General features: G+C 34.9%; 1 protein-coding gene across 2 annotated transcripts; it reads left to right on the top strand.

Annotated features, from left to right (window-relative positions):
- Positions 1-1,228: 1,228 nt before the first annotated feature.
- FOXN2 (forkhead box N2) lies at positions 1,229-23,696 on the top strand (the record flags this gene model as incomplete). Of its 2 annotated transcripts, XM_079721186.1 has the most annotated exons (5): positions 1,229-1,765; positions 12,846-12,970; positions 15,266-15,330; positions 21,366-21,434; positions 23,173-23,696. In XM_079721186.1, 5 exons carry the CDS (start codon positions 1,229-1,231, stop codon positions 23,694-23,696), a joined length of 1,320 nt encoding a protein of 439 aa, XP_079577312.1. The 2 variants fall into 2 exon arrangements, with proteins under 2 accessions (XP_079577312.1, XP_079577313.1); XM_079721187.1 differs by lacking the exon at positions 21,366-21,434.
- Positions 23,697-27,074: the final 3,378 nt, after the last annotated feature.

The raw sequence follows: 27,074 nt of genomic DNA, 5'->3' as shown, positions 1-27,074 counted from the left end.
AAGCATAAGAAGTTTGAATAGAATAATAGAAGATATAGAGGGTTTTTCACAGAATTCAGAAATGGAGGAAATGAGGTACCTTGAGGAACCATGGAAAATGAATTAAATGGCACATTAGTTCTGTCACTTTCCTTTTTGGTCAGTTATTCTCCCATAATAAGATTTTGAATTGAAGTATGTTTCAAAAGCAAAACAAAAGTTATTGAGAAAATAGAAATAAAAAAGGATAGTTTAGAAACAGCTTTTTTTTCTCCCCTTGAAAATACAGTGACAGTTCAGAATTTACTAAGAGAATGTCAACCTCTCACTGTCAGTACTTGATGAGATAATATAGAAGGAAGAGTTAAAAATACTGGAATTTAGGGCTTCCCTGGTGGCGCAGTGGTTGAGAGTCCGCCTGCCGATGCAGGGTACGCGGATTCATGCCCCAGTCCGGGAAGATCCCACATGCCGCGGAGCGGCTGGGCCTGTGAGCCATGGCCGCTGAGCCTGCGCGTCCGGAGCCTGTGCTCCGCAAAGGGAGAGGCCACAACAGTCAGGGGCCCGCGTACCGCAAAAAAAAAAAAAAAAAAAACAAACAAACTGGAATTTACAAATAAATAATAAATTTATAGTAAATATAATTTTGCTAGTAACGAATTTAGTGATTAAGGAATGTTATCTTTTTAGTATGATATACTATAAAAATATTAGAAATTATTTATGGTATTTCAGATTTGAGGAAAGTTTATTTGGAATTATTATTTGAGCTTTATTTTAAATTTGGTTATTGTTTGTATTGAGCCATATGTATGACTGTTAATTACAGTGAAGTCATAGATCCATAAGATGAATAGATTATAGAGTTTTATAATTCAAAGAAATAATCTGTTCATTTTTAATAACAGCAAACATTACTTATTAGGTAGTTACTATGACCTAGGGACTTTAAAGTATTCAAAATACATTATTTAATTCTGTTAATATCACCTGTACATATTGTGCTATAGTGCTGCATTTTATTTGCAGTCATTTCAAATAACATGAAATAAGTTCTGTACCCTGTATAGTAACCTTTAGCATCTTTGTTATACAAATATTGTACTTAAATATTATGTGGGATATTGATTGCAAAATTTCTCTGATTTGGGGGTGTTTAAATATGTATTTCCTTCTTCCATGAGTTTACGAATCTTAAGTATTACATTGACTGATAATTGTTTCTTTTGTTGCAGAACTGTAAGAGTAAATGGGTCCAATAATTGGAATGACTCCAGAAAAGAGAGCTGAAACTCCAGGAGCTGAAAAGGTTGCAGGATTAAGCCAGATTTACAAAATGGGAAGCTTGCCTGAAGCTGTTGATGCTGCCAGGCCAAAGGCCACTCTAGTGAACAGTGAGTCAGCAGATGATGAACTCACAAACTTGAACTGGCTTCACGAAAGTACTAATCTCCTAACAAAGTTCAGCTTTGGAAGTGAGGGTCTTCCAATTGTTAGTCCATTGTATGACATAGAGGGAGATGATGTGCCATCCTTAGGACCGTCGTGCTATCAGAACCCAGAAAAAAAATCAGCAACTTCAAAACCCCCATACTCCTTTAGTCTTCTCATTTATATGGCTATTGAACACTCTCCAAATAAATGTTTGCCTGTCAAAGAAATTTATAGCTGGATACTGAACCGCTTCCCATATTTTGCAACTGCACCAACAGGCTGGAAGAATTCTGTTCGACATAATCTGTCCCTGAATAAATGTTTTCAGAAAGTGGAAAGAAGCCATGGCAAGGTCAGTGTTTATGAACATTGCTATATTTAGGGAGGCGGGGGAGAATTAACATGGAGATCTTAACATATGAGGAAATCAAAGGAAGACAAAAAATAGTCAATCAGATTACTTCAACTTGAGGTTAATTATATTCACCGTTTGCTTTCATTTGAGAAGTTTTAAAATTTCTTCAGTATTGATATAAACTAGCAGAATTATTTTCAGTCTACTATAGGTACATAAATTAGGGTTTATTTATTATTATTTTCTCTTTTTTTAAAACTTTTAATAATTAAAGTATAGTTAATATACAATGTTGTGTTAGTTTCAGGTGTACAGCAAAGTGATTCAGTTATAATTAGTTTTTTTAATGTTATAACTTTCTATTCTTAGTTTCTATAATGTTCTTGTCACTATATTTATGTATTATTCTTATTTATTCAACATGACCATCTCTGCCTTATAATTGGAGTGTGGATCATTTACATTAATGTAATTGATATGGTTGGATTTAAATCTGTCATTACGTTATTTTTTTTCTATTTGCTGTATCTGTTCTTTGTTCCTTTTCTCCACTTTTCCTGCCTTTTTGTCAATTGAGTATTTTTTATGATTCAATTTTATCTCTTCTATTGCCTTACTAGCTACTCTTTTTTTTTTAAACTCGTTGCTATACAGTTTTCAGTACATGTTTTTAATTTATCACAGTCTACCTTCAAATAATTTTAATTCACTTATTATCTGGACTTTTACAGAAAAAGTTGACTAATCCTGATGCCCTATCTGGATCAATTCCTTTTTCCCAAGAAGTTCATTTAACATTTCTTATAGTTTGGGTCTACTAGCAATGAAATATTTTTTTAACCTTTTGGTGGAGGATGGGTATGGAATTCTAGGTTGACAGGGTTTTTTTTAAGTACTTTAAAGACATTACTCTCTTCTGGCTTGCATAGTTTCTGAAGAGAGGTCTGTTACGATTCTTATCTTTGTTGTTCTGTTTGTAATTTTTTTTTCTTACTATCTGTCTTCAAGATTTTTCTCTTTATCACTACTTTTTAGCAGTTTGATTATGATGTGCCTAGGTGTGTTCTTCTTTATTTTTATCCTGCATTGGTTTTTCAGAGGTTCTTGGATCTGTGGTTTGTTGTCATTCATTAAACTTAGACTTTTTTTTCCTCATTATCTCTTCACATATTTCTTGTGGTTCACCATCTACTTCTGGGCTCCAAGTAAAAATACATTAGACCATTTGCTATTGTCTCACCTGTTGGTTGCTCTGTCCCTCTTCCTACTCTTTTCTTTCTTTGTTTCAGTTTGGATAATTTCTATTGATCCTTCTATAGTTTGTGGGGGTTTTCTTTTGAATATTTGAATTTTATTTTATTTATTTTTTATACAGCAGGTTCTTATTAGTTATCTGTTTTATACATATTTGTGTATATATGTCAATCCCAATCTCCCGATCTTTCTATAGTTTTATTCTTCCCTCTATTGTGTTCATTCTGCTGATTAGCCTGATAAAGTTGTCTTCATATTTTTAAGTATTTTCATTTGCCTTTTAAAAAATAGTCACCATCTTTTTGTTAAAATTTCCCACTAGATCTTTAAGCATATTAATCATAGTTATAGTGTCTGTCTGATAACTTTAATATCTGGTCCATCTCTGGGTCTGGTTTTGTTGATTGTTTATCTCCTGCTTTTGTGTGTTGCATAATTTTGGATTAAGTGGCAGCCATTGCTTGTTAAAGAATGGTAGAGACTGAGGTAAATAATATTTCTATCCAGAAATAGATATTCCTCTACTTCTGTCACGTTGTTAGTATGAACAGGTATTGGTCAATCTAGTAAATAATTGAACTGGGTTTGGGTTTTGTGGTTGTCATAGTTACCTTCAGTGTACCATAGTCTTCACATTCCTACAGAGATGGACTGTTGATACTTTGTACTTAGTGTGAGGCCTGGAATGTCAGGTGATTTTTCTCAGCATTTCTGCTCCAACTCCATCTTTCACTTTGTGACACATTTAGAGGTGAGAGGAGTTGAATATTTCTCTCTGTACTCTTGCCCCTTCCTTAGCAATAGATTGCTCTTGCTTGTTACTTGGTGCAAAGTTCTTAGTGTGAACAGGGTGGGTTTCTCGGTTCTTCTGCTCCAGTTTTAGTCTTAAGCAGACTCTGTACACCTGTGCCTCAAGAGTGGGACTTTCCTTGTCTCCTCCACGAGCGGACAGTCTCTCCCATTTACTCAGAGTGGAGTCTAGAGCTGCACTCATCAATAGCCAATTACCTACATATGGCTAGTGCTTGGCATATTGGATAGCACAAGATAGGATATTTCTGTCATTGTATAAATTCCTACTGGACAGCACTGTTCCAGCACTCAGGCCAATTTCTTGCTCATTCCCATCATGGTGAGTAGATGTTGCCTAATATCAGTGGGAAGTTCTAGGTACAAGTGAGTGACCATTTCCCAGCAGCAGCAGATCTCTGCTTTGTATCTTTAAAGGATTTGGGCATGAACAGATTTCCTGCCCTTCTAATGGCATGTAGTATTGAATACATTGCCTAGTGTCAGTAAAATGTGAGGATAGCTGGGTTTTGTACTTTTCTCCCAACAGCAGCCATCCTTTCCCGGGGACTGAGGTGAGGAGTGTACTTTGCCTCTTTCTCAGTGGCAGACTGCTTTTGCTTCGTATGGAGCTTTGTCCAGGGTTTAGGCAGGTTTTGTGCCTCTGCCACAGTGACACCTCATCTCACCTTATGCTCATTCAGGGCCTGGAGCATGAATGGGCTTTGCCTGGTATCTTTGCTCCAGCCTCAGACCGTGGTAGGTTCTGCAAATCTGTCTCCATCTCCAAGGGTGTCTTCCTTCGGTCTCCTGCCTGCCTACAGTTTTGAGTATTTTTTTTTCTTGCCTTTTATTGTGACTGCCACTTCTTCCATGCTCTACCAAATGTGAAACTGTTCATATGTTTCGTCTCTCCTCACAGGACCTGTCATACTTCAAAATTCAATTATTTCTGTTGTCTTGCAGCCTTAGATCTCAGATAGGCTCATAAAAAATTATGGTTATATAGGCTATTTTGTTTTTTAATTTTTAAAAAAAAATTAATTAAAAAAAATTTTTTTGGCTGTGTTGTGTCTTCGTTGCTACACATGGTCTTTCTCTAGTTGCGGAAAGCAGGGGCTACTCTTCGTTGCAGTGTGCAGGCTTCTCATTGTGGTGCCTTTTCTTGTTGCGGAGCATGGGCTCTAGTCGTGTGGACTTCAGTAGTTGTGGCACACTGGCTCAGTAGCTGTGGCTCGCGGACTCTAGAGCTCAGGCTCAGTAGTTGTGGTGCATGGGCTTAGTTGCTCCGCGGCATGGGGATCTTCCTGGTCCAGGCTCGAACCCATGTCCCCTGCATTGGCAGGCGGATTCTTAACCACTGCACCACCAGGGAAGTCCTGTTTTTTTCTGGTTAGGCTGGAAGTGATGTTCTTTTATGGCTTTCTATACCCCAAGTGGTAGCAGAAATCTCCTATTCTTATTTAGAATAAAAGTTAAAAGGACAAGTACTTATATTTTTTGGTAACTGAAGGATTTTATAGGACAGTGCTGTTCAAACTTGAATGTACCTACTGATCATCTGGGAATCTTGTTAAAATACTGATTCTGCTTCAGCAAATCTAGGATGGGGACTGAGGCTCTTTCATTTCTAACAGGCTCCCAGGTGATCCTGATGCCTCTAATCCATGGACACACCCTGGGTAGCAAGACATTTGGACACATCATCATCTTAGAACTAACTTAAAGGAGCTTATTAGTTATCTATTGCTATATAATAAATTGCTGTGTAACACATTCTCTACTACACATGGAATATTTATGAAGGCCAACTATGTGGTTAGGCCATTAAACAAAGCCTTAGCAATTTCAAAGGATCAGTCTCTGTTATAGCCAGCCTCCAAGATGACCCCCAAATGAGCCCCACCTTCCGGTATTTGTGCCCTTGTGTAGTCCCCTCCAATACTGCACAGGGCTGACTGGTGTAACCAAGAGGATATTGTGGAAATGATGGAGTGTGCCTTTTGAATCCAGGTTATAAAAGACATTATGGTTTCCATCTTGGATTCTTGGCTGATTAGCTCTGTGGGAAGTCAGCTGCTATATCATACAGACACTTAAATAGCCCTGTGGAGAGGCCCCTGTGGCATGGAAATGAGGCCTCCTTCCAATAGCCATATGAGTGAGCCATTTTGGAAGCAGATCCCCCTGTCCCAGTCAAACTTTCCTTTCAGATGACTGAAAGCATTGGAAATTTTGGATGTATCCTTTCCACCATGCATTATAAGATTTTATTTTTTGAACTGTATCCTTAATTCTTTTCTAGTTTTAGACCTATTGTGTTTATGCTTATGATGGGATGTAAAAGGGGAACTGTCTACTAGATATTTAGAAATATGATACAGGAATGGTAGTGACATTATGGTATTAAAGCTCTAAGTTTAAAAGCCCTCAGCACTGATTTTCAGTAGAAGAGTATAGGAAAAGTATGGTATAATGGAAGCCAGGGAGAGTCAGTTTACGTGTGAATGAGCAACAGTGTCAAATGCTGCAAAAAAACTTGAAAATGATTAGCTAAGAAGTGATTGAGACAAATAGCAGCCAAAAGATTAGAATTAAAAATATATGAACAGTGGTTATTTCTATTGTGGCCACTTTCGAGCTACCAACATTATGTCATTAAATGCGAAGTGGATAGGGGATGTTTACAGTCAGCAGCACACCACTGTATGTAAGGAACACATACCATCCAATAAGAAAAAGAAAACCTGATAGGAAAATTGACAAGAATATGAACAGGGGGTTCACAGAGGAGGAAATACACATGGCCATAAACATATGCAGAGATGTTCATCCTCTCTAGCAATCAGGGACATACAAATTAAAAGAACAAAAAAACAGTTTTTACCCATTAGATTGCAAAATTTTTTAATGTTTTATTAGTTGAGGATATGGGGAAATAAATATCAATAGTTTCTCACCATTAATAGGAGTGTAAATTAGTATGACCATTCATGAGGGCAACTTGGCAGTAGTTATTAGAATTAGAAACGTGCGTATCCTTTGATCTAGTGGATCAGATGCGGATTTCTCCCCTTAAGTAGAACTCATACTTGCACACAAAGAGATGCATTCAATATATAAGAATATTCATTGTGGTAAAGTTCTAGAACAATATGTCTAATGTGGTATAATTTGTATTAGTGATCAAAAGTGATTTGTTCTTCTCCCTAATTTTTAATTGTATGCATTATTTATATAATTAACCTGAGCGTTTTTGAATCTTTAGAGAAAGAAAGGAGTTAAGGAAGTGAAAGCTAGTGAGTGGGAAAACATACAGTCCAGATTTCAGGGAGAGTGTGATAAAGAGAAAGAAATTATCTTATGAGCTAATAAAGAATATGAGACTAAATACAGAAATTGTAATACATTGGCACAAAAATTAGCCAGCTATTGCCACAGCTCGGGGTGAGAGGGAAGGAACTGGTAGGTGATGGTCTTCACGAAAATCAATGGGTCACTTTACTTAAATGTCTGAAATTTGGACAGAAGGTGATACATTCAAGTGGGATTGGGAAGGCTTGTGAATTTCTTTTTTTTTAATTTATAAAATACTTCTTGAATCAATGCCTCAAAATGACAGTATTTCTCTTCCAATCGGCAAAAGGCAAGCAAGTTATACTTACTTCCATTAGATGCTGGAACTGAATTTGGCAACCTTGAAAGCACTTTTCTGATGAAAGCTGTTATCTAGATATAGTAATCTCACAAAAGAAGACAAGATTGACAAAGGTCCAGGTCAAACTACAAATTGATATTGATACCCAGCCAGCTGGTATAGCTGTTGATTAGTTTCCTACCCTCATCCATACCATAGTTACCACTCTCAAAAGATGGGTCTAAAAATCTTGGCTTGGCATTTATCTGTCTCAGAATTTTAAAATTACAAAAGCTAGACATGGTGGTTTTTTGTTTTTATTTGTTTTTATGTTTTAAATGTTAACACTGAAGTCTTTTTTTTTTTTTTAATTTATTTATTTATTTATTTATTTTGGGCTGTGCCGGGTCTTCGTTTCTGTGCGAGGGCTCTCTCCAGTTGTGGCAAGCGGGGGCCACTCTTCATCGCCGTGCGCGGGCCTCTCACTGTCGCGGCCTCTCTTGTTGCGGAGCACAGGTCCAGGCGCGCAGGCTCAGTAGTTGTGGCTCACGGGCCCAGTTGCTCCGCGGCATGTGGGATCCTCCCAGACCAGGGCTCGAACCCGTGTCCCCTGCATTAGCAGGCAGATTCTCAACCACTGCGCCACCAGGGAAGCCCAACACTGAAGTCTTAAATCTGCTTTTCTAACTTTTTGTAAAAGCCAAACTAAAACAGTTAATGGAGACTTTAACTGGGAAACATGAAATTAGAAGTTTTCCCTGGTTTAGTACAATTTTAGTCTGTACGTTTTTGTAGCCGTGATTTGCTTCAATAGCTAAATCCCAAGAAAGGAAGTCATGCAAGCCACCATAAAAGCTCACACTATAAGCAAGAGTTATGAATGCCCTTTTAAATTTAGTGGTTTTAAAAACCACTGGAAAAGGTAGTCAAGGGGAGAAACTATTAAAATGTACAGGGCAGGTACATAAAAACATTTCAGGAATAGGGAACATTGTTTCTTCTCCCAGTTTTCTTTACAACTTCCATTAAGATAAATCTTTTAAAATTTCAATTCTTAATATATTCCTCATTTCTTCAAAAGCTTCTGTGGTTCTTTACCAAATAAGTCCAGAAGCCTTAGAGTTCCAAAATGCAAAATAGTACATGAGAGAATGCACATTTCCTGTTTCCATTGCACAAAAAATGTGTCTTGTAATAGGCAAATTTATTTTAAAACAATACTTCTAAAACTCTTTATTACTTGTGTTCCATCATCTAAGCACAACTTAATAAAGAAGCAAAGTTTTTAAGTGAGACTTAGATTACAAATAAGTTTTTTGCTCTAGACTCTAACACATAGATTAGCAAATACATAATTTTATCTTGTTACTGATAGTTTGTGAACAGACCCAGTGAACGGAAGTGCTGCCATGGTAACATAAACCAGACTGTTATTTGGAGAACTTACTCAAGACACTTAACTGCCCTGAACTACAAGTTTTCAGTACTAGTTCTTCCAATTTGCTGTTTCAAAGAAATAGCAGTTCTTAAAAGATCAAAATAATTTGCAGTTCTCTCACAAGAGAATTTTAAAAGTAGATTTGAACTAAACAGCTTCTAGGAGTATAATCTCAGGAATACCAAGATAGAACATGGTTAGAATTATTAAAATAATTGTCTTAGTCAATATATGAAAAATAATTCATGCATATCTTTTCTGTATGAAACTGAAGTGGTTTGGGGGCAAAGGATGTTGTGGGTGCTAACATTTTAAAGTTTTATTTCCCAATCTTCAAAACACATTTACCACTTAGGCCAAGTGACTGAAAATATATCTAATTTAAGATGTTCCATCACTTAATTCAAAACTACATTTGTAAAATTTGACTTCCTTTGGAAAAAAATTAAAATTTCAAATACTTGTTTAGTGTACTTGTGATATCTTGCTGCTGTAGGCCAGAAAAAGTTTCACCTGATAGTATGGTATGTTTCTTACTATATTACAGTGTGATTTGACACCCATGGTTTTTCTTTTCCAATACATTTAAGTTGCTAGGATGTTAAAAACTGCCTTATACTCAATTACCATACTTTTCCTCAGACAAGAATGTTTTTCCTTTATCAATTTAATTCATCTCTTTTTTTTTCTAACTTTTGTCTCTTCAGAATTAATTGATTTTTGTTCTTATTGTTGATGTTTTTAAAAACTCCCTCATCTCTTAGAAGAGGAGTAGGAATATATTGTTATTAAGCCATATACACTTACTATTGATATATGCCAATTTCAGTATAATCTCTTAGTATTCACTTAGTTTGCAGCTCTATGTCGCTTACATATAAATTACCTTATTTGACTCTCATCACAACTCAATGAAGTGGCCTGTTTTTTTAATTCTACAGATAAAATATGAGAGGACACTCTTAGAGATTAAGTGATTTGTCCACTATCAAGTAGCCAATCAATAAGCAATGATTAGCACCTCAGTTTGAAAACATGTGAAACAGTATTCTTGCCATTATGCCATTCTGCTATAATAGTTACGACATGATATTTAGAGATAAAAAAGCCTCAGTAATAGGCTAATGTTACCTTGAAAAAGAGTTCAGGAAATGGAAGCACCCTGGAATTTATCACATTAAATCTTCAGCAGTGATAATAGCTTATATCATATAGGATTTTATACAAGCAAAAAGGAGTAGGGGAATAGGACACAGGTCAGTTTTATTGTTGTCTATATAATTGTTAATGTTGTGAAGTGTAATTCAAATTTTAAGAAAGGTTTTTTTAGATGTTGGGGGTAGGAGTTTATTAATTTATTTATTTATTTTTGCTGTGTTGAGTCTTCGTTTCTGTGCGAGGGCTTTCTCTAGTTGTGGCAAGCGGGGGCCACTCACTATCGCGGCCTCTCTTGTTGCGGAGCACAGGCTCCAAATGCGCAGGCTCAGTAGTTGTGGCTCACGGGCCTAGTTGCTCCACAGCATGTGGGATCCTCCCAGACCAGGGCTCGAACCCATGTTCCCTGCATTAGCAGGCAGACTCTCAACCACTGCGCCACCAGGGAAACCCCAAGAAAGGGCTTTTGAAATAGCAAAGGTGTAATATAATAACAAAAATTAGTTAACAGTTTGAATCTCACTAATCTTGTGAGTTAGTTCTGAGGAAGTTTTGTACATCATGGTGGGAGGGGGTCAGGTTATACCTTATATTTAATTTTTGACATTTGTATCTTCAAGAGATTAAATATCTTCAAAAATGTTTATTGAAATTTAGTATAAGTAACTAGCGGAATAGAAACAGAAAAACAAATTTGCATGCTATTAGACTGGAAGAAACAGGAACAATTTTTAAAACTACAAAGAAAATGAACATAAAATATAACAATAGTAGTAGCCAATGTTTGAGTGCTTTTGTGTCTGGTAGGTACTGTTTTATATATATTTTGAGCATACTAATATACAGAGAACATAGACATTTTTCTAAAGGTTACACAGCTGTTAAGTGACAGAGCCAGGATTCCAAAATAGGTGTTCTTCCTCCAAGGCTTGTACTCTTAACTTCTGTACAAGTAGTGTTTAGCTCTGGGGCAGTGTGGGATGAATTTGCAATTGGACCTCCTCTTTGCATGGCTATAGGGTTTTGTATGTAAGCTGTAGGTAGATGTGGTACATTTGTAGGGATGTGCATCTAGTCAGACTGTTCAGGATGTATAGGTAGGGATGGATGTTCAGCTAAAGAAGTAGGAAAGATACATCCTGAAGGAAGAGTTTGCAGGTGATCTTACAGCTCCTGAAGTCCTTCAGTTATTTAGTTTGACTAGCTCGCCTAGTGTGTGTGGCATTTGACCATACCCACTTAGTTTTTATATAACTGTTTCTTATACCTTTTATTTACTAGATAATCTGTAATTGTAGTTTGGATATCTTTTTAATACAAGAGTGTTTATAAATTTCCAAGTGGTCAGAGAATTTTGTTGTTGGGATATTTTTTTTTCTTTTTATGCTACAGTGATCTTTAAAGGGTAATTTATTTTTCTTCATGGTCCAATCAATGTTTGTAGTTTTTTCTGTTAATATTTGGAAAGTATACTCTCCAAGAATTCATTAATTACATCAGTGTTTTTCATAGGTGTTCCACAGAACACTAGCTTCCTCAGATGTTTCCTGGGAGAAAGAGGTTCTGTGTCAAATAACTTTGGGAAACTTCTTAAAACAGGTTTAATTAAAGCAGGACTGTTTAGGACCCTTAATCTGCTAATATGTAATGTAACCTTCTAAGAAGGAAAGAGGTAAAGTACTCAGCATTTTTCAAACCTATTTGAAGGAATTATCTCATAGCCTGGCCTTTCCCCTTGCACATTAGATCATTTTCGTGAGATTCTTCAGGTATGTTGTCTACTTACCTTCCTGGTAAGCTGTTCCTTCATATTCGGGGAATTGTGGAGCAGGTAAGCCAGTCTTTCAGGCACCTGCCATTTGCAATTTAGTGGGCACTTCTGTTATATTTTCTCTAGTTTCCAGAAATTATACAAATTGTATTATTTTTAGATTCTAATGACTATTTCCATGAAATCTGGGCTCTTGTGCCCATTACCATATTATCCAGAAGTTCCTCGAATGTTGTAACTTAACCATCTTGAGGGAAGTGTTGATACTTCTTCCTCTTTTTTATCTTTTACAGGAGTCTTTTCCATGCCTCAGTTTTTGACTTAACTACTCTCTGAGACTTTTGCCATCTTTTCATTAAATTGTTTGCCTTGAATTTAAACAGTTTAAATGGGAAACTAAACACTAGTGTTAATGCCATAGAAAATAAAGTTATTTTTATATGCATCACCTAATATATTGTTTAGCACTTTTGGGAGAATGACACTACCTAATCTTTTCTTTCTTTAACAGTAATGAAAAGGGGTAACATTTGTTGACATCTTAGCATGTGGAGGGCCACCTTGTACAGCCCTTCATGCTGTTCTCTGCACAGCTTGGTGTTGTATCATTCTCACAGAATGTGATGTGAATGCCATGTCCTAGAGTTGTGCAGTCCTGTGGCCCTATGTGCCATGCAATGTGCAGAGTACTTTATGCATAATGTAATCCATAGAACAAACCTATGAGGTAGGTACTGTTATTATCCATACCTTACAAATAAGGGAATAATGGCCCAGAGAAATAGAGGTTAGTTAACCTTCCTAAAATTACACAGCGGGTCAATGGCAGGGCAGGGGATAGGAACCCAGGCAGTCTGCCTCCGGGGCTTTTAGTCACACAGTCCATTCCTAGCAAATTTACTTCAACTTTTGCATTGTATTCAAAAGGTACTATTGGGGTTTTTTCCCCACACACATTTATTAAAAACATTCAGACACTGATTTTGTGTGTCTTAAAGTTCCAGGTTACTAATTCTTATATATTTTATTCTAGGTTAATGGAAAAGGCTCCTTATGGTGTGTTGATCCAGAATATAAACCCAACCTTATGCAAGCACTGAAGAAGCAACCTTTTCCCTCAAAATCAACATTTTACAGCCCTCCTGCATCACCACAAAGGTACATGGTCTAACATGTAAATGTCAGCTGTGATATATAAGATTTCATTATATGAGCTGGAGAAACTTAGAGTTGTAGTGTTTTTTTGTTTTTTAATTATATAGAGATTTATGAATAAGACATTAGCGTAAGGCATTTTTACTTATAGTCTAACTTACTAGGAAACAGGATGTTGGATAAGTGAGAACATAAATTCTGGAAAATGTAGTTAATAATATTCTAACTAATCTCTAAAGACAGTGATAATATGATTTCAGGTATAACCTGAAACCTTTTTGTAAAGGTTAAACCATTTAAATTGTCTGCAGTGCTAATGCTGACCTGAAGACATGGGAAAGTAAAAGTATATTTAAAAATTTTTAAATAAGGTAATTAAATTTGTCATTGCAGCATTTTTATATACATATTTATATTTCTTTTTCTATTTTAAGTTTTTTTCCTTCACAACATGTTTAATATTAGAAAATTATGTTCAAGTCTCAAATTTTTAAATGTTGTCAAGTAAAATAATGCTTTGGAGTTTTTTATTTGTTTTGTTTCTGCTGGTAAATATAATTATGATTTTCCTTGGCTTCTGTTTTCTAACTCAGTGATCAAATTGATCTTATAGCTCAATTTGATCTTATAGCTTTCCAATTTTAAGTTAAATCTGAAAATGATATGATGTCCTTAAATCTGATTGTTTCCTTTTCTTAAAGAAACCTTCAGAATCTTTTTTTAAAATTCTATTACATATATTCATTTTAGTTAAAAATGACAGATTTTGTCAAGATACTTTTAAGGGTAGTCTATAAAAAGTTCTTTAAGCTTTTTAATAAAATAATACATGGCAATTTTGAAACATACACAAAAGTAGGGAGAAAGAGTGAACTCCCATTTGCAACAGTTATCAACATTTCATGTGTTTACTTTCTTTAAGTATTATTAGATGACTTTTAGAGGAGTGTTTATAGCTGAGATACAGTTAAAAAAATTAGTAAGACTAAAGTTGAAATGTCAGCAATATATATACATGTGTACTCATTGAGATTTAAGCTTATCTACCGTATTAGTAGATTAGAAGGATCATTGTAAGAAGAACTGGTTTATCCTTATGAAATGAAACCTAGAAAAGACGTTATCAGAGTTTATATTCTCATTGTTTGGGAGTTGATACCTTCTTTAATGTTGGTGCTTATGAGATGTCCTAGTTAAAAAAATAATAGTTTAGAAACTAATGGTAAGTTCTGCTGATGGTCCTTTCATGTTTTATTTAGCAATGTTATTTTTTATTAAAATTAAATGGGAGAATTGGCACTCTTTTTCATATACCATCAAAAATACACTTTCCTGTGCCTTTGATATGATGCATTTTCATGTTTATATTTTTTAGCTTTATCATATGTTTATATGTTAAATAAAGCTGATTTTGTGGTTTAAAAACAGGTAGATAAAACAACAGCATAAAGATTATAATCTTTGACTTTAAAACATTACCTTAATATTTTTAGAAACATTTTCTCTTTATCATTGTTTGGCAAAATGACAGTTCCATCTGACACAACATTGTGTAGCCCTTTCATGTCATAATTGGTAAGTCTGAGGAAGAGAATGATCTATAGAGTATGTAAAACTGTGACTAAGAAATAGACTTTTAATTTGGTTAGCAAAACAGATTTTTTTTTAAATACTATCAAAAATTCCAAAGAAGAGAAATAGTTTGTCCCAAAAATGTCTTAATTTTTGGAACTAAAAAAACAAAAACAAGAAAAAAACCACTCGTCTTTTTTCATGAATATAGAAAGTTTAATTTGATACCGATATTTATTGATTAAATCAGGAACTTATCTGTTTTTTGTCATCACCATACAGTCTTCCTTAAACATTGTTTTGATAAACACTTTATTTCTATAGTAACACCTGTATTAATATCATATCAAACTTAGGCATCCAATACAAAATCAAACAGTAACTATTACGTATTGTCTATTGTTCCGGGCATTTTAAATTCATTATTCTTATTTAATTATCACAGCAACCCTATGTGGGAGGTTTAATTATTCCTGTTTTACAGATGAAGAAACTAAAAGATTAATTATTTTGCCTAAGAACCCCCAAGTAGTTGTGATTTAAACTTGGATCTTATGCTCTTTCTGCTTTGGCAGACTCTTCCTAAACTGAATAGTATTAGCAAAGAAAACAAGGTAAAAATAGTTTGTGCTTTTTATTGTACAAATTAGTTGTATTTGTAACTAAGTTCTATAAAATGTGAAATAAAGATCTTTTATAAGTATGCTTGTCTTATCTCTTTTTCAGTGGTTCCTTATCACCTCACTACTTAAGCTCTGTACTCAAGCAGAACCAGGTGCGAACTCTCAAAGGTATGTGAAAGATCAGTATTTTAAATCATAAAAACTCAGATCAAAAATCAGAATTTTTGTTTAATTATTTTTTAATTATAGAAGTATTAAATGTTCATTGTAGAAGTTTTGGAAAATAAAAACATTTATAAAAAAGAAACTAAAACTTACCCTTTATTCTGCTGTTAACTTTTTAATTGGGGTATACTTGATGGTATACTTGATATTATATGTTTCAGGTGTATAACATAGTGATTCACAATTTTTTAAGGTATACTCCATTGATAGTTATTATAAAAGATTGACTCTATTCCCTGTGTTGTACAATATATCCTTAAAGCTTATTTCTTTTATGCATAGTGGTTTGTACCTCTTAATCCCCTACCCCTATCTATCTTGCACCTCTGCTGTTCACATTTTAATATAATTGCTTTGGTCCTTTTTATGCCTTTCACATGAGTAGATATGTTTGCGTGCATGCACATACATGCACATACACCCCCCACCTCCCACACACACTTTTTCTCCACTGGGATTATACTGTGTATACTGTTTTATATCCCTGTTTTCATTTCCTTTCATGTATACTTTTCCTTGAAAATAGGGAAATATTTCTTAGTAATGCCCGCAGTAGAGAATTATGTTTTTAAGTCTGTCAGACTAGAATAGAGGTTGACAAACTATGTCCCATGGGCCAAATCTGGCCTGCCACCTGTTTTTGTACGGCCTTTGAGTTAGGGATGGTTTTACGAATTTCTTTTATAGGTTAAGTGTAAAGAACTGTAATTTAGGAAGAAAGCAATAAGTTAACTTATAGAATTTTGTAGACTTTTAAAAAGTAGGTCAAAATTCTGAAATTGCAGTTTTCCCCCCCTACTCATAGTTAGTGTTACAGGTTAGTGATATATTAACATAAGTTTTCCATTTTCCTGTTACCTGCATGAGTAAATGTGCTCTCTTTACATTTAGGTATTGCTGAAACTTCCTTTATCTTTTTATTGCCTCAGTGAGTTCTGACCCTTAGTCTTTTAAGCTTAGTTCATATACGCATTTTGAGAACATTTTCTCCTTTGAATTCTGGGGTTTCTTTGGAATTTCTTCTTGCTCTTGTTCTATTCCATCCAAATTCTTCTTCTTCCTTTGGGGAGCAGCTTCCACAACTAGAGCATAGGTACTTCTTCATCTAATGAGTTTACATCTCTCCGTGACTGCTAACACCTTACTTCCCTCCATCTCTATCATTGTGAGTCTTAGGCCTATTCCCTTTCTAGTAATTCACTTGGTGGGGAGGGTGATTGGCATTCTGTCAACCAGTGCAAGTCTGTCCTGGAATAGAATACACAATTCTCATGAGTTTTAACAGGAAAACGTAATACCACACAAAAATTTAAGAAAATTTATAATTAAATCAGGTTGCTCTAGCACATATTCATAGACTTCTGAGGAAATTTGCTTTTTCATAACTCTTGATATTATTTCTAGGGTAAAGTTTGAAAAATACAACGATAAATCGATTAAACATTCAACTGTTTATTCTACAAGTACTTTTTGAATTCCTCCATTGTGCCAAGCATTGAACTGGGTGCTTTGGGATATGCAGAGATGAAAGAGACCCAGGCCCTACTCTCAGAAAACATACAGTTTAATTGAAGAAGGTTGACTAGAATTATGCAGAGTACATTGGGAGAAAAGGAAGTGGGTGGCAAATTAAGCTTAGAGGTGGGTCAGGAAAGGCTTCTTAGAGAAGAAACTGTGATGCTTGAGCTCTGGGCCTCAGAAGTTGGGAGGATATTTCTGGGTAGAGGTGTGGTGGAGGACAGTTGCTGGGAACTGCAGGTCGGTAAGTATGGCTGAAACCTAAGAGCATAGAAGAGGACCAGGTAGCCTCGGTCCAGTGGCTGTAGATGTGATCGTTTAGTGTGGGCAAGGCAAATGAAGAAGTTTAAGCAGGCAGTAGCCAAATCAAGGAGAGCTTATTTAGCATAATGAATTTGAACTTCTTCCTATAACTATAACATTAATTCGCATTGAGTTCCTGACTGTGGTGTTTCGCATGCATTACAGCAACTCTTTGAGGTATTGTTACCCTCTCTTACAAATAAGGAAACTGAACTTTGGAGAGATTAAGTAACTTTCTCAAAGTCACACAACTAGTAAATGGTATAGAAGGAACTCTGATTTCAGAGCCTGCACTCCTACCAGATATTAGGCGTTGGAGGAACTGCTGAAGGTCTTTAAAGAATGAGATGATATTGTCAGTTTTGTGTTTTGTAAAGATCACTGAAGTTTCATTGTTGGCTCCAGTATTAGAATCCAATATAAGATTCATCTGTCACTTCACAGAATCATCTTTTTTAAAGTCTAATCTTTTTTGCTCATCTTGCCAATAGCTATTTTACAGTATTGTATAGCGGGCAACAGGAGGCACAGGAATCTCATACTGAGATAGCAAAACAAAACCTGTTTTTGTCAATATTTGGTGTGGGTTTGGAGTAAATTCATCTGTTTAAAAATATTTATCGAGCGCACTGTGTGCTGGGCACTGTTCTAGGCCCCAAGGATATATCAGTGAACAAAGAAGACAAAAACAGAACTATATTCTAGTTAGTAAATTTTAGTATTTATACTTGAGCACTAGCATACTACAAGGAAATATGAAATTTAGACAGTTAATGATGAAGTTAGGGGCTAAGTGCATATCTAAGTTCAAATTTAAGGTTACAAATTAGCATAATTTTATCTTAATTGAAATGAAAGTAAACTGGTGGTCCAAGCAGCTTAAAGTCTTAGTAATTTTTTGAAATCGCTCTCCTACTTTAAAGAATCACGAGAAACAGCTTCTCTGTTTGGAGGCTCTGTAAATGTGTATATTGGTTTTGATAAAGGCAGTAAATCCTAGTATATTTATTACTTAGCTTATAACCATTTAAATTCTGCCTCTGGTTCTCATATCATTCCTTAAGCAAATGGACTGAGAATCAGATGATAGAAACTTATTTGTCTTATTATAACTCTCACATAGTTAAGACTGATGTCTTTTAAATTTTTTTCTCAATTATTATTAATAATTTCTTAGCATCAAGGCTAAGAAAATATAAACCAGGAGGCATAAACTAACACTTTTTAGGGAGATTTATTTGAACCAGTTATTAAATCAGTAGCATATTTTGAACTCCAGTCAGAACTATGAAGGATAAAAAGGGAAGTAATGTGACTTTTAACTAAGTTGTTGTTGTTATTGTTTAACTCACTGTTTTGATGGCTCTAATGACAAATGACTGTAAACTAGAAGTGAATTATAGGATTAAACTAAATAGTGTCAGAGAAAATATATACAAAAGACTTTATAAACGAACCAAATTTTCATTCGTCATGAACTGAATATGTTAAATAATATAGCTAATAGTATGTTTATTAAAACCACAGCGCCATCTTTAAAACAGCGTGAAGTACTTACTAATGAAAAAAAGCATTATGAAGTGTGTTCAGTTGTGACAATAAACAAATAAGTCTTAAGTTTAATTTTAATACCAAAACTGATTTGGTACTATAAATAAAAATTGTTTGTAAAATCTACACAGACAGTTTTTGTTCCAAGAAGTTCAAGATTGTATTGATAACCAGGTGTTCTTGATTACCGAGTGTCTGCGATCATTTCTCTGGTGCTTATTTTAACACTGAAGTTAAACTTTTTTTTAGTTAATTGGCAAGGCATTGTGGGAAGCATACTTAACAAATGGTCTGAACCAAACAAATCAGATGTAGATAAGATCCTTTTGCAAAGAAGTTTTTGCAAAGAAGTAATTTCATGTGGGAAAATTCAAATTAATTTGCCTGTAACAAATTCCTACAAGAAATAAGGGTATTTAAGGAACACTTTTCCTATCATTCTACTGTTATAGAAACAGTACCTAATTTTGTTATTATTTTAAGAAAGGAAATGGTATTCATGCAGCTTTCTTATTTTGTCAGGATAAGTCTCTTAATCAATTTTCTTTAGTTTTAGGTATTGTATTTCAGAAATTAAGAATGTTTTATAGGTGCTTCATTTATAAGATTAATAAATTTCCTGAAATTGTTTCCTCATTATAATGCATTTCAGTATTCGATTCTCTCCCTCACTACCACTCCCTTTTTTTTTTTAAATAAAGTTGGAAACAAGGTAGATATTTAATTATTTCATGGAGCAGGAGTCTCTCTGTTAGTATAATGCCATGCAAGTTGTGCCCTGCACAAGGACACCTGGCTGAGGCAGTGAATGGGCTTTGAAATCAGCCCGCACTCCAGTCCCCAAGCTGTGTGCCTTGGTATAGGGAAACATTCACCTGGAGGCAAGTTTTTTTTTTTTTTTTTCCAGTTCACACAGATATACAATATGGGCTATAGCTGTACTTTTTTTTCTTCAAAGACATGTTAGAATACTGAACTCTATCATATTGTAGTCAGGTCTCATTCTGAAAGATAGGAATTGCAGAGGTCTTTGTTTTGCTAGCCTCTGTGGCTGTGGCATGTGGGAATCACTGATTCAAATTCTTTTTAACTTGCTGTTTTTTTCTGCCTGAAATGCTTTTCCTTTGGATGTCTTCATGGTTTCATTCTCTCACCTCCCTGAGGTTTTTGCTCAACTGTTACCTCTCCTTGAGGCCTTCCCTAACCTCTACTTAAAATTGCAACCACCTTTCCCCTCATTCTCTGTCTCCCTTCCCCCTTAATTCTTCTCCCTAGTGTTTTTCACTCTGATATACTGTATTTCTTTGTGTTATGAGAGGTTAGGGATTTTCCTGTTTTGTTTTCTGCTGTGTTCTCACAGCCTAGAATGATGTCAGCCTCATAACAGGACACTCTATTGAATGAATAACAGAATAGAGAATTTCCAGTATACTCGGTAATTTTCTACAAAATTTCCTACTCTAATTATAGATGCTTAGTAAGTATTAAGGGATGATGATAGAGTACAAATTGAAGGCCTGGGTTCTGGAGGTAGACTGCACAGGTTTAAATCCCACCTCTATTGTTCTTCGAGGCCCATCTTTGTCCATTTTCTAAGTTAATAATACTTAGAACATGCCAAGGACTCTGTAATTTGGTGGTAATCAGCTTAATCTAAGGAAAGGAGGGAGGGCAAAGATGTAATATATTCTTTACACATTTATCAAGGAACCACTATTTGTTCCAGGCATTATGGAACATAAAGAGGATAGGACATGATTCCTATCTTAAGGAAGCTGACAGTCTATTTGGAAAGACATTGATCTAGAGACTCTGATTCATGAGATCACATTTTATTCAAGGGAAAAGAGTATAGTATTATGTGCTCCTTCATAGCAACAATCTTCTGATTTACTTAAGCCTGTTTATTAAGGTCAAAAACATTTCCTGCCTTCACAGAGTTTATGGTCAAGATGAGGAGAAAGCAAGTCACTATCCTCATGAATTTATTATCAAAAATAACTTTATAATTAGATATTACAAGTAAAATGCAAAACTTTGGGGTAATAAAAATTTTCCAGCTTTGAGATATAGAAATGGGGGGTTTCATATCAGTCTTGTTTTAAACTTATTCTTTATAACCTAAAATTTATAAACATTTTTTAACTTTTCCTTCACATTTTAGAGTATACCATTTTACTTTTATTCAGTCACGATTGTTCAGACTAACAGAGATGGCCAAGATGGAGAGGGGTGAACTTTTAGTACAGAAGTAGGTATGAGAGCATAATGACCTCTGGAATAGAACCTGCTGATTTTACCAGCCTTTTAAAACCCATTTTTCTTATAGAATATCCATAATTATGTTAGCTCTTGAGTATTATATAAATCTGTAGTACTTGTAGGCTTGTATATAATTAAGACTAAAGTATTAATATTTTTGTGTTTTCTTGGCTAATTTAATCTGTTTAAGGGCAATCCTTATTGAAATGCAGGTCAGGTTCTTATTTTCATTGTGAATAATTAAAGAAGAGAACTTTCATTATCTCTAGTACCTCTTAATTCTCCTTTATAATAGACTCTGTTTTATAAAGAACATGAATATTATCACTCTTTTCCTTTTTCAGAATCTGATATTGACGCTGCCACTGCAATGATGCTTTTAAATACTTCTATAGAACAAGGAATTTTGGAATGTAAGCAATCATGCTTTTCTTTTTAAAATACATTTTTTGTGAGTGCCTTTCAAATGTCATTTTTTAAAAAATATTTATTTATTTGGCTGCTCCAGGTCTTAGTTGCAGCACGTGGGATCTTCGCTGTGGCATGCAGGCTCTTTTAGTTGCAGCATGTGGTCTCTTTAGTTGTGGCATGTGGCGTCTTTTAGTTGCGGCATGTGGGATCTAGTTCCCTGACCAGAGATAGAACCCGGGCCCCCTGCATTGGGAGCACGGAGTCTTAACCACTGGACCACCAGGGAAGTCCCTCAAATGTCATTTAGAATGCAAAATATTTCACTGTTACAGGCAGAATTACTTCTTTCTAACTAGATTGTGTTTTCATCTGAATAACTTAGTTTCTGTTTATTATATTTCTTTTAATTTATGTGAGCAATTGAGAGATCGAGGTTAATGCTGTGATAGATCTTGTTACGTTGACCAAGAAATGAAGAAATAAATGGCATACTTAGAAATTAAGCTTGAAGATTTAAAAGTAAAAATGAAAGCTATGAATAAGAAAACACAGAAAAGTATGTTTATAACCTTAAAATGGAAAAAGCCTTTTTTGAGATGAGATGCAAAATGCAAAATCCATAAAAGCTGTGTAAATTTAATTAAACATCAAAATTTTAGAGTTCTGACAACAGCAGATATCTTTAAGCATAACACTGGGACAACATATTTCTTCACTTTATATAACAGACAAAGGAATAATATTGAGTATACATGTGTATATAAAAAAGATTTTATAAGTAAGAAATAAGGAAACAGTTCAACAGAAAAGTCAGCAAAATATATGAATAGGTGGGCCTCAGAGGAAGAAATATATAGATGGACAACACACATTTGAAAAGATGCGGCTTCTCTAGAAATCAGGGAGATGCAAAATGAAACGATATTGAGATACTATCTTTTTTGTCCATGAGATTATGAAAAATTAAAATGATTGATAATATTAGGGGTTAAGTATAAGAAGTGGGTATTGTCATACACTGTAGAATATAAATTGGTACAACCATTTTGGAAGGCAGTTTGGAAATACCAATTAAAACTTAAAATGTGCATATTCTTTTACTTGTTAATTGTATTTCTTGTTATCTCTCCTAGAAAAATATTGCGTATGTGTAAGAAAAGGCGTGTGGATGGATTTTCATTGCAGTATTATTTGTAATAGTGGAAAACTGGCAACAACCTAAATATCAATAAGTAAATGGTTAGCTAACCAGTGGCACATTGATATTGAGGCATTCTGTGCAAGCAGCTCAAAGTAATTATATTGTCCATGGAAAGGTCAAGACATACCATTAAGTGGTTTAAAAATGTTTCACATTAATATCTACAGGATGATATGGTCTGCATAAAATTTAAAAATCCACAAAACATTACCAATCTAAAGCACTTATTCAGGAGTGATATAGTAGTTTTATTTATTTATTTTTTTTTTTTTTGCGGTACGCGGGCCTCTCACTGTTGTGGCCTCTCCCGTTGAGGAGCACAGGCTCCGGACGCGCAGGCTCAGCGGCCATGGCTCACGGGCCCAGCCGCTCCGCGGCATGTGGGATCTTCCCGGACCGGGGCACGAACTCGTGTCCCCTGCATCGGCAGGCGGACTCTCAACCACTGCGCCACCAGGGAAGCCCTATAGTAGTTTTAAATGGCCTGTTTCTGCAATCAAATGCATTTGATTTATTGATGGAAGCTTTATTTTCCACAGGTGAGAAGCCTCTTCCTCTTAAAACAGCAGTGCAAAAAAAAAGGAGTTACAGCAATGCATTTAATCATTCCAGTGCTATGCGATTACACGAGAGTGATTCTTCAGCCACCAGCATTGATCCAAAAGAAGACCACAATTACAGTGCAAGTAGCATGACAGCACAGCGTTGTGCATCCAGGTCTAGTGTGTCTTCCCTGTCTTCTGTGGATGAGGTATATGAATTTATCCCAAAGAGTAGCCATGTAGGAAGTGATGGCAGTGAAGGATTTCACAGTGAAGAAGATACAGACGTTGATTATGAAGATGATCCTCTTGGAGACAGTGGCTATGCATCACAGGCTCGTGCAGATACCTCTGGAAAAGGGCAGCCAGACAAAAAGATGCATAAACAGTCGTGTCAAGAAATTGATGAGGAGCTCAAAGAGGCAGCTGGATCTCTGCTCCACCTTGCTGGAATTCGTACATGTCTAGGTTCCCTAATAAGTACTGCAAAGACACAAAATCAAAAGCAACGGAAAAAATAAAAATACTTATTAGTGTGAAATTATTTTTAAATGTGGCAATACTCTTCTACTTAATTCTTTACAAGGGATATCAAAGCCATAATGGACTTCTTTTGTTTCAGGGTGGGGGAGGGGTGCTAATTACCTCTTTATTTCTAAACATTTTTGTTTTTTAAATTTTTATTAAATAATTGCTGTTAGGATCATGCCCAATCATAAATATGATGTGAAGTCCTAAAAGCATAATTTCTGTGATAAGTGTGAAACCCCAGCCTTTGTCTTAAACTTGTAGGGAAAATCTTTTATTCTATTAATGTGTCCAAATATAAGAATTGGCAACTCTAACATATTTTTTTCATTTTCTCTTCCAATCTGTAATTAATTATAGTTGCTGATCCAGCTAAAAATTTTGCTGCTTGCTTTCTCACATACTCCTCTCTTGACACAATGCAATCCAGTAGGATGAGATTTCAATTTTTTATTTTGTCTTAATTTTTGTTTTTTGTTTTTTGGGTTTTTTTTTTGCGGTATGCGGGCCTCTCACCGTTGTGGCCTCTCCCGTTGCGGAGCACAGGCTCCAGACACGCAGCCTCAGCGGCCATGGCTCACGGGCCCAGCCGCTCCGTGGCATGTGGAATCTTCCCGGACCGGGGCACGAACCCGTGTCCCCTGCATCGGCAGGCGGACTCCCAACCACTGTGCCACCAGGGAAGCCCAATTTTTGTTTTTAATTATTTTTGGTTGACACATGAACAAAGTTGAATATAAATTGGAAAAGATCCTAGATGTCTAGAAAGTTCCTTTTGGATACATAGGCAGTATAGCAAAAATTCTAAGATTTAGAAAAGGCAATTTTGTGATGTAATTTCATTTAAGAACACTCTAATTCCTATTACAATATTATCTGAAATTTTTTAACTTCCCAGATATTGCATAGCATTTATTGGAGCCATTTCTTCTTTCCCAAAGTGCTTTGCAACCATTGTTTAAATTTTAGCCACTGTCTTTGTTGAGGAGAAACTATCCAATGAGAGGATATAGCCATAGAGTGTATTAGGAAGTTAACACCCATTTTGTCACACTTCTGTAATAAGAGGATCTTTCATTTGCTTGTTAAATGTGCTGCATTCTGAGATTCTTGTAGTACAAATGGACTGTAATCTAATATAAACATTTTGAATACCTATTACTTACGTTATCGTAAATAAAGGTAGATCATTTAGGAAAAAACTTCTGCCCAAACTTTGTATGAATTAAATTTGTATGTGCACCCAGTTAAGTTAAAGGATTTAACAAAACTATAGAGACAAAATGCCTTCGTGGATTTTAAAATTCGTATAAAATTAAATCTTATATAATACATCCTTTTGAGGAGGCAGTGTAATACCTATTATGTGCCATTAAATCCATGCTAAAAGATTTTGTTACTGTTCAAAATGTGTATTGACCAAGACCTTTTTCAGTATTTGAACAAATCTGCTTGTATGATACATTTTTTCATATCATTTATATAATGTGACTATGTCATTCAAAAGGAACAAGGGATACTAATAAAACCAATTCACTATATATTTTTTTACAACGGCAGAAGCAACTTTCCAAAAGTTCAGTCTTACCTCATGCTACATCCTGTTTCATAGACAATGACCTTGTTTTCATTTTCTGATAATTTCATATATACATATACATACAGACATATACATACATACATAAGCTCACGATTTTGGTTTGTTACTTTCAGCTACTTCTATGACGATAAAGCATTTTCTTGGATTTTTTTTAAACAAACATTTTTAACTTGTAGAGTTTATTTGGGCAAAACTGAAACAAGAAGCATAATGAAAACGTCTTTTTCAGTTGGCAAGACTTTAAGCCAGGGATGATAACATTAATATTACCTGTCCTGTTCCCATGTTAATTGTAATTGAACCTGGATAGCCACATTAATAGAATCGGTGCTGTTGAAAAATAGTAATCTTTCAATTCGTTGATAATGAATAAGTGTGCAGGATGAGGTATTGGATTTTTTTGTTCTTCATATATGTCACATCTTCTACAGAAAATGGCTAACCCAAGTTAACATCTTTTACTGTAGACAGTGACTATAACACCAAAAATTGTTTTTACCATGGTATAAGTAGTACCCAGATTATAAAAATCATTTTAATAACAAAATGTTTTTAAGCTATTTACTGTGGCCCTCTGGATAGACCTTATTAACAATGTTTTAATGATCTGGTTCCAATTTATCTTGTTCAACTGAAATTCTGTACCACAAGTGTTCTGTCTGGTTCCTGTCCATTAGATAATTAGTATTTGTGAAGTAAAGAAGAATAAGATGAGAGGGAGAGTCCTTCCCAGTTCAAATAGAGATCTTCAGAGTTATTTTTGTCTTAATATAAATAGCAATAACTCTTTAAACTTGATTTTCTCTCCCTCTTCATTGTACTCTTCCCACAAATTTAAAAGTTAAAAGTTCTATTCATCACTAGCAAGGTCAATAAACTTTCACAGTAAAACCTAACAGGAAGAAGTTATAGGATATTTTTTATTGAATTCTTATATAGAATTCAGTGCATCACTTTCCATGTGCTGATTTACCAAGGCAGTTATTTTTAAGGTGAAGAACCTTTTTAATTATGGTCCCCCATTAGTACTTCCATAGATATCCCATTCCTCAGGTTTGTTGAGATAAAAACATGGCTAATAACCACCCAGTTAAGGAAAGTCATTTCAAGTCCTATGGACTGGAACTTGTATTTCTAAGAATATATTACTAGCAAATTTTACTATAATAAAAACAACTTGGCAATCCTGGAGAGATTTTATATTTTAAAACTGTGACTTAAACTAACATATAATTTGCCTTGCATCAATATAAATTGTTACAACCAATTCCAGTTTATAATAGATCCCTAGTAAAGTTTTAACAGTTAATCTTTATCTTTCACATCCCAAATAGAACCAGTGTTTCATGAATATGTATTTTTGAAGTTTATTTGTGCAATATATTACTAAGTTAGTTCATGTTTTATTTTACTTTTCAAATTCAGAGAAAGAAAGTATTACATGGAGAAGCTAATTATTGGTGGATCACCTCCTTTTTTCCACCTTTGAGCCTTTCATGTCCTCCTTGTAACCAATGTGACTTCTCTTAACTCAGATTCCTTTGTATATAGTAAAGTTTAGAATATATATATTTTTTCTTTTGCTACTTTCTGAGGCATTATGTAAAGTGTCATACTGGGTCGTCAGTTAAATATATGTTAGCACGAATTCAAAACTAGAGAAAGTTTTAAGGGGGGGAATGTGTGTGTCTTGGTAGACCAGGAGGCCTTTCCCAGCAATTTAAGCAACAGGTGTGAATACTTCACAAATCTGTGAAGACTATTGTCTTAA

This window comes from Hyperoodon ampullatus (genome assembly GCF_949752795.1).
Source record: "Hyperoodon ampullatus genome assembly, chromosome: 15".
In the NCBI taxonomy this organism is placed as follows: Eukaryota; Metazoa; Chordata; class Mammalia; order Artiodactyla; family Ziphiidae; genus Hyperoodon; species Hyperoodon ampullatus.
Note: the sequence above shows the minus strand (reverse complement) of the source record. Positions and strands in the feature narration are given on the sequence as shown.